The sequence below is a fragment of the Temnothorax nylanderi genome, unplaced genomic scaffold (assembly GCF_030848795.1).
Source record: "Temnothorax nylanderi isolate EJ_2023f unplaced genomic scaffold, tnyl_v1.0 TNYL_tig0033_pilon, whole genome shotgun sequence".
NCBI lineage: Eukaryota > Metazoa > Arthropoda > Insecta > Hymenoptera > Formicidae > Temnothorax > Temnothorax nylanderi.
In genome coordinates this window covers 480,366-488,848 of record NW_027249095.1, presented here as the reverse complement: position 1 = coordinate 488,848, position 8,483 = coordinate 480,366, and the positions used below count along the sequence as shown (strand labels likewise).

Here is an 8,483-nt window from a genome sequence, read left to right as displayed (position 1 = left end):
ATTCGTACCCTCTATTAAAGAATCTGCATCATTACGAGATAATGGTCTTTTCACAATCAAGAAATGCGGTATAATCAGAAATTAAATTTAATTCGGACAATTAGAACTTAGAACTCGCTTTTGGTTTTCTAAACTCCTAAAGAGAAAAATAAAATACTTAGGTGTCACTGATTTTGAACTGGCAAATAAAATAATTGCAGCAACATGTAGATTGCATAATTTTATAATAATAAGATACAATATAAACATAATAGATGAAAAAAAATGTACATCTCAATAATGAATAAAATAAAGAGAAAGGAAGAATAAAAATTTTGGAGGGTACAGAAAAGCGTAGAAATATTGTTGCTCAGTTTTAATTACTAAATAAAGATTACACAATTTATAAACATGTTATGTATATTGTAAAAAAATATTTAAATATTTACGTAAGTAAATGCGAGTTAAATTTTAACCTTTTCCATTTCCTTGTAACTTAACAATTAATGTTTTGAATATCTTATTTGTTTCTGCTTGAAGGCGATTATTTTCTTCTATAGCTATTGTTAGTTTATTGATTGATTCTATTTCTCGTTTTACGCACTCAATCCGATTTTCTCGTACGTTGTGTTCTAGTTCTACATCTTCATGAAAGATGTTGTTCATAGTTTCATACCATTCCCATAATATACGTTTATGAACTGCAAAATTTTTCTTATTATTATCTTTTATCGTTTTGAACGTATGTTTCATATTTCGCATTTTGCGATCAAGCATATCTATTGTAATAAATTCGCCCTGCTTTGCAAAATCTTGTTTGATCTCTTCCCATACTGTCCTCTTCTTTAACTTGGGATTGCGAAAGTCGTTTCTCCTTTTTGCATAACATTCTAGTAGTAGTTTTGTGGTTTTTTTGCTCCAAGCAAAAGTCTTATCAGCTGTTTAAAGCAAAAATAATAACTCTGTATATTACAAATATAATTCAGATCAAAAAGTTAGGTTAGGTTATTAATCATGTATATACATACCTTCTGATGTTGATCCTGTTACTTTCATTACTTTTTGCTGTGAGAAATTCTGCTTCAAATAATTTTTAACAAACTCGATATCTACAAAATGATTGTTTCTATTAGTACACAATCGAATATAACAACAATAAATATTCTTTTTTTTTACATAAACAATTCTACATACCCTTTTGTAACTTATTATGTATTTCTAAGGTGTCTGTGATATTATATATGGTGTTATCATAACTGTATTGAGCTTCGTATAATGCTGCATTTTGTGGAACACTACCAGCCTCACGTTCACAGTCTTTTGTACAATATTTATGATCATCCTCCATATTTATCACCTGTTTATCGATTTACAAGCTTTACAAGCGTACTACTCAGCGTCTCAGCGTAGTCAGCGTAGTCAGCGTACTTTCACTTCTCTGACCCTGTATTGCGAGAAAGATGATAACCGTCGAGTAAACGTGTTGCAACGTTGCTGCGTAGCGTTTCAGCAGAAAATCACTAATCGCTTACTAAGCGCTGTTCTTCTGAACTGCCTTTGTTCTGCTGAACGCGCGCAATAATTTTCGAATCTTCCGCAATTTCATTATTTTTTACATTCAAAAAAGAAATATTAGCATTTATTAAGAAATTAATTTTTCGTGTGCGTTTCCAAAAGTTAATTATTTTTTAGATAAGAATTATTTCTAAGTATTCCTACAAAACTTTATAAAATTAACTTCAAACTTTAAACTGAAATTAAAGTTGATCTGCATTAATAGAAATGGACAAAAGCATTGGAAACAGGGATGAATCCAGTACTAAAACTACTAAATACTATTGGTTTTTACTTTTCGATTCAACCAATTATATTTAGTTGTTGTATACGTAAATAATAATGGAGTAAAATATAAATTTCTTCGTAATTAAAATAAAAAATATACGACAGATGGAAAATTGTCCAAATTATTTGCGAAAGCGTGGGCAGTGAAAAATAGCAGCAGATCGTACTGATTGGCTACAAAATAAAGAAGTTCTAGAAACTCGAGACCCTACTTTGTAGCCAATCAGTACGATCTGCTGCTGCTTTTCACTATTTTCACGGTGGTATTGGACGCACCTATTGCAGAATTCGCGCTATAAATCGTGTCTAGATATTCGTATGCCATGGCGCTCCAACAGTCCAACATGTGTGTAGATTGTGTAGGCATGTATGTGTGTCGCCGTATGTGGCCGTACTTGGAGCGTAACAGGTGTGTTTGTGAGGCTAAATATAAAATTAACAGATAAATCAGATACATTGCACAATATGAAACTAATTAATAAACGTTTAGTGGATTAAGATTGTTCTCACCTCGTCGTCAATTCGGACGAATTTTGCTGTTATTTGCGCGATCGAGAGGTTTCCGACGTGTTTTTGGAGGTTAGGAAATCTATCGTACCGACTGAATAAGCGCGCGCGCGAAATTGTAACGTTCTTTGTTGAAAACGCGATTTATTTGCGTGAATTTTATACGAATATGTCGAAAGTTTTCACAATATCACAATTTTTCAAGTTACATAATTTTTTCGTTTTATTAAAACAAAGTAAACCTATAATATATTAAGATGAAGCAAACTTGTACAATTTCTTTATTTATATATTTTTTATATTATATATGAATATACATATACTCATTTGCTAATTTTACTTTTATTACATCGTAGATTCCTTGTTTTTTTTATTAAAAAACTTCTACTTTTTTTATTAATGATAATCATCACATTCAGACAGAATGTGGCTCCAAGTTTCCTCTTTTGCAACATCTGAATCTGGCCAGAGTTTTTAATCGTTTTTCTTTTCCTTTTTGTCCTAAGTATTTCGCTCTTCCTGCTACCTTTCACCTTCCTAATCTTTCGCTGAAATTGACTTTTCTATTTTACTTTTCCTTTCTTCCGCCTGCTTTTCTTCGTACTTTTCCGTCCATTCTTCTGCACTGTATTTACTCCTTTGTCTTCCTTTGCTTCTCTCTCCCAACTGCTAGTTCGTCCTGCTTCGTAAAATTCTTTCATTGTTTTGCCCCAGTTTGTGCTTTCCCATTCCATCTTGTTCATTTCTCTTGTACATTCTTTTAATATCACATTTTCTGAAACCTTCTTTATTTTATCCTGATACCTTAACACTCTCCTTCCCGCTTCTAGGCTTATCTTTTCTATTTTTGTTTTCTCTCTAACTATGTGTCCTGGAGTCCACCTGTCCAATCCTAGAATCCATCTTATGTATTTTTCCTGTAGCGCTTCCACATCTTCCCATTCCCTCCATCCCCATACCTCTACTCCATACAGCACGATACTCTTCACCATGATATTAAATATCATGAGTCTTCTGTCAAAGTCTCTTCCGAATTTTTTCTCTCCTATTCTCCATATCTGTGCCATGACTGCTGCCGCTCTCTTAACCACGTCCTTTATGTGCGCATCATCCTCATTGTTCTTCTTAAACGTGAAACCTAAGTATTTGAATTTTCTCACTTCTTCCAATTCTTCATTTTTCCACTTCCATTCTCTTTCTTGATTTCTTCTTTCTTTTTTGCAAAAAACTAATATTTTTGATTTATCCGCATTTAGAGTTAGCCTCTTTCCTTTGAAGTACTTTTCCAGGCTTTTCAACATCTTCTTCATGTTATTTTCAGATTCCGCCAACATTGCCAGGTCGTCTGCGTACGCGAGTGTGTATATTTTTATCCTACCGATTACAGTTCCTCCAACTTGTCTTTTCTTCAAAAACTCCTCTACATCCGCTAAATATATTATGAAGAGCAGTGGGCTCAGGGGGCAGCCTTGCCTCAGTCCTCTCTCTGTCCAGAATCTTTCCGTTACCTTATTGTTTCCCAATACCACTCTGCTTATAGTCTCCTTATATATATCTTTTATTCTTTCTACTAATCTCTCATTGATTCCATATTCTTTCATATTTTTCCACAAAAGCCCTCTGTCTACTTTGTCGAATGCCGCCTTTACATCCGCGAACAGTACGTACAATTTTCCTTTCTTTTTGGTTAACACCTTCTCTGCTGCTGTCTTCAGTGCATATATGTTATCTATGCAGCCTCTTCCTTTCCTAAATCCTGCTTGCGTTTCTGGTAATATTTTTAGCCGGTTTACTTCCTCTCTCAGTCTACCTTCCAATATCTTTGCGTATATTTTGTATGCTGTGTCTAAAAGTGTGATCCCTCGGTAATTTCCTACTTCCTTTTTACTGCCTGTTTTATGTATCGGATATATTCTTCCCTCTTTCCATCCGCTTGGTATCTCTCCTCCTTGCCATATTTTTTGTATAATTTTTCTAAGTTTTTCTTTCGTTTTTTCATCCGCGTGTAGCCAAGTTTCATTTCTTATACCATCTTCTCCCGCTGCTTTTTTTTTCTTTAATCTTGCTATCACTCTGTCCACCTCTTCCTCAGTTATATCATCAGTACTTTCCTCCGTCCTCCTTTCTGATAATTCTTTTTGTTTCTTCTTTGTTGTTGTGTTCTCTTTTCTTGTGTCTCTTCCCTCTAATAGTTCCATGAAGTGCCTTTTCCATTGTTCTTCTCCGATGCTATTATCCGGCTTTTCTCTTCTTCCTCTCTCTTTTTTTATGTACCTCCACATTTCTGTTTCATTGGTTATTTTCATTATCTTTTTCTGTTCTCTTTCTTCTTTTTGTTTCTTCTCGCAAAGCTTGTTGTGTTTTTGCCTCTCTTCAGTATATCTTCTCCTTTCAATTTTTCCTCTCTTCATTTGCCTTAACATTCGGCTGAGCCTTTTTTTCCTTTTTCTGCATTTTTTATCCAACTTTCTTTCTCCTATTTTTGGCTTTTTAATCCGGATGACTCTTTTACAGACTGCTTTTCTGATTTCTTCGACTAACTCGTTCCATTCTTCTTGTATCTCTTTTTTTTCTGCCTTCCTTTTCCTTAAGTTTTCCTTGTAAAAAGCTCCCTCCTCCTCTGACCAGTCTTGTATCTCTCTCTCTTCTTCTTTTTCTGTTTCTTGTTCTATTTCCTTCTCTACTCTTGCTTGTAATACCAATTCCAATGGCATGTGGTCTGATTCAGTGCTTTCTCCTACTCTGAATTTTTCTGTTACGTCCCATGCTTCTGTATTGCAAATTGCACAATATACCGAGCTTTCCAGTGATCTTGTCCATTCTCCCTGCTCGTCTCTTTCTTTATTTCCCTTCAGTAATCCTAATCCCATTTTTCCTGGTTTGAAAAACTTCAGTTAACATTTGTAATATTGCTATAAAAATGTCAATATCAAAGAAATTTTTTCATATTCTGCATTTACCAGTAGTTATCCTTTTATTTAGATTAATTATTAATAATCAAATTATATAAATTAAATTATTACCAGATTTTTTTTCGGTTATACGAAACAATTGAGGTATATTACAAAGCAATTTCGTTTATAGAGATTATGTTTTCGTTTTCTTAAAACTTTAGGATTAGTCGACTTTTATTTTATTTTATTTTTTTTAGATCGATTAATTTTTGACTACTTGTCCGTCCACTTACTTTATCTCCAAGTAGAATGCCAGTAGAAAATATTCAGTATTCTGAAAAGTACAGTGATGATAGATATGAATACCGGTAAGTTTGATTATATGAATTTACTGTATGTATTTAATACTAACGAGTCACAAAGGTTATCTTTGTTATTACTCAAATATTACTGACTTTTATTATTGTTACCTTTTTTCTTTTTACAATTTAAGTCAGACTGTATACGTTGTTTGTGCAAAATATATCGTATGACAATCATTTTCTGTTTACATTTAATCTCTTTGAGAATATACCGATTTTTATTACATTAATATGTGAATGTAGAGATTTAAATAAAAAACAGATGCTTAATTATAGAGATATATCTGTACCTTAGAAGTAAAGAATTGTATCTCCTTTGTTATAAATTTAGAGAAAACAGGTTTTAAAGTTTATGAACATTTCCAATACGACTTTTTATGAACATTGTATCTTAGGAACTAATAATAAATGGACATAAGACTATTTTTTATTATACAATTTAAGCTTATATATATATATATATAATTAAAAAATATGAAGAAAAATACTCAAAACTAATTTAGATTTTCAAGAATATATATAATATAGTAAAATAGTACGTTAATTTCGTTAAATCTGGTGTAAATTAAGCCACATAATTAAACTGAATTAAATTACATACAGGCATGTGATACTGCCGATTGATATAGCCAGACATGTTCCAAAGACTCATCTTATGACAGAAACTGAATGGAGAAATTTGGGAGTTCAACAGAGTCCTGGATGGGTTCATTATATGATGCATGGACCAGGTACGATTTAATAAATAAAATGATCAGAAACATATTGCGTGTACACAAATAATTATAGTATTGTTTATTAATACATTCTAAAATCTTTTTTTTTCAGAGCCGCATGTTTTATTATTTCGCAGAATGAGAACTGATATCGTGCCAGCACCTAGATGCACTGCTTTACAGAGAGAACAGACTGTTGTTTATTCCATTTGAATCCGATGTGATGATTGAGTATGAGATGATATGAATCCAAATAAGATGTATGTTGTGATATAAGATTGTATTCTGCTACATTTTATAAGTATTTATTAGCAAAAGAAATTATTATAATAGCATAAGAATAAAATGTTATTTTTTATTGTTCCTGTCTATATATTTCATATTTGAAATATCTTAAGATCTTTAGCTTTTCTATATATAATATAAACCATCTTTTGGAGGAACATCTATAATTTTGCATGAAAAAATTGCAGCATTTTTTCTTCGATAAATTTTAAAAAGCAGACAACAAGCTCTTCGTTGCAAAATTCCAAAATGTGTTCAAGAGGAGACTTACGAATTCCGTGTATGTCACATAACGCAAGCAGCGCAGGAGGACTTTAGTTGAGAAATAAACAGCTAATTGAAGACAGAGGAAAATTTAGAAGAGGGGAATTTTGAAGAGGAAAATTCAATTAATTATAAATATATCAACGATTTTATTGCTGGTTACGTGATAGATCTGGGGTACTCTGCAATTAAAATTTTAATGGCTCTATATATTTTGTTCCTTCGTAATTCCGCCGTTTATATCGCATGTTCGTGCACGCGATGAATAATTACAAGTCCAATTGTATATTAGCTAAAGTTTTTGTACTTTGATAAGTATACATATATATGTATATTGAAACATTCTTTTTAATAGGAATTGTGTCACGCATTGTTGCCTCTTTCAAGTTACAGTAGTATTCGATGTAACAATTCTTTATAAATCTTTGTTAGATTTCGAAGTGTTATAATGTAACATTTGCTTATATAAAATTCAATTAATATGCAACTTTCCATAATTCCGAAAGCAAAGTGCAGATTAACAAATATATTTAATATATTAATAAATATATTGAATACATCAGAACTAACAGTAGAACTACATGCGAGTTTAATAGAACTTTTATAACTTGGAGAACGAGATTTTTATTTACATTCGCGAAAAGTTTTATCTTTTTAACATGAAATTTTACATCATTACATTTTCCATATCAATATAAAATACAGAATAAATCTGAATAGATGTAAAATTTACAGGCGTATGATTGTCCAGGACTTGTGGATTATTTTCTCAGAGCTGCAGGAATAAGAATCGGTCAATATGCAGATCGCGTGCGTTTCTTTCGTTAAATGACACAAATAATAATCAGGCAAGGACGATAGCGATGGATTGATAGGAAGCATTCACGAAAGCGAGCCATTTAATGGCTTTTCCGTTAGCAATCAGAGATGCAGCATGTGGTGGTGGGTAAAGAATAAGAATTGTCATTATTCTCCTTTCTTATCCCTTTCTCTGACTTCTTTATTGATTACTTCTTAATATTGCGAGTAGGGAGACAGCGCAAAAAGTATAGATGAAAAAGTTTTCGTTGTATAAGTTACGAATTTAAGACACGGAGGCAGCTATCCGATTGGAACGATAGCTGTTGTGCACTTTGTCGCGGCGTAGCGGCCCATCGATGTCTGCGTATTGCGATTTCTGTGTCTAAATTAATTAAAAGAGGAAAAATGGAATGCTGTTAATCAAATCGAATATTTCTTCGTAATTTTCAATTATGTATAAGTGACATTACAGTGAGTATACTTATTGTTTATCATGTTTTTCGCTAAAATGTTAATTAAAACTGAAAAAAATCTGTTTCTGCACGTAAAACTACATTTTTAATTTTCTAAATTTTGAATTGAATTTCAAATCTTTGGCTCTTCTTTCCGAGTTAAGATGATTTTGTTATTAATATTAATTTGTTACGTTGATTGCTTTTTATTTTGATTTCAAAAAATGATTTCTAGAAAGCCACTTTGTTCCTTAAATCTTGGATTAATATTTATCGATTGAATAATTTCTAAATTTTAATATTGAAACAGATGTTGTAGGTATCGAGGCGATATGGTACATCATCCAAAAGGACAATCAGCGGTACGAGTAAGGCGGAACT

General features: G+C 32.1%; 1 protein-coding gene and 1 long non-coding RNA gene across 7 annotated transcripts; one reads left to right on the top strand and one right to left on the bottom strand.

The window, feature by feature from the left end:
- Window positions 1-340: 340 nt before the first annotated feature.
- Window positions 341-1,453, bottom strand: LOC139770869 (uncharacterized). The gene is made up of 3 exons (XR_011717836.1): window positions 1,174-1,453; window positions 1,008-1,088; window positions 341-917 (listed from the first exon to the last, which is right to left on the bottom strand). It is a non-coding gene; the product is annotated as an uncharacterized lncRNA (long non-coding RNA).
- Window positions 1,454-2,129: 676 nt separating this feature from the next.
- On the top strand, window positions 2,130-6,661 carry LOC139770806 (cyclin-dependent kinases regulatory subunit). Of its 6 annotated transcripts, XM_071703023.1 has the most exons (5): window positions 2,196-2,230; window positions 3,650-3,685; window positions 5,480-5,590; window positions 6,188-6,315; window positions 6,413-6,661. In XM_071703023.1, the coding sequence occupies exons 3-5, from the start codon at window positions 5,532-5,534 to the stop codon at window positions 6,511-6,513; spliced, it is 288 nt and encodes a 95-aa protein (XP_071559124.1). In that variant the 5' UTR covers window positions 2,196-2,230; window positions 3,650-3,685; window positions 5,480-5,531; the 3' UTR covers window positions 6,514-6,661. The 6 variants fall into 6 exon arrangements, with proteins under 6 accessions (XP_071559122.1, XP_071559125.1, XP_071559124.1 ...); XM_071703021.1 differs by lacking the exon at window positions 5,480-5,590 and having other exon boundaries at window positions 2,130-2,230; XM_071703024.1 differs by lacking the exon at window positions 3,650-3,685 and having other exon boundaries at window positions 2,171-2,230.
- Window positions 6,662-8,483: the final 1,822 nt, after the last annotated feature.

Excerpts from the sequence above, each read along its gene's own strand:
- LOC139770806 (XM_071703021.1), top strand. The coding sequence starts at position 2,145 with ATGGCGCTCCAACAGTCCAACATGTGTGTAGATTGTGTAGGCATGTAT. Across the intron at positions 2,231-3,649 it reads CCGTACTTGGAGCGTAACAG|ATTCCGCCAACATTGCCAGG; the intron begins GTGTGTTTGTGA and ends TGTTATTTTCAG. Across the intron at positions 6,316-6,412 it reads TTATATGATGCATGGACCAG|AGCCGCATGTTTTATTATTT; the intron begins GTACGATTTAAT and ends TTTTTTTTTCAG.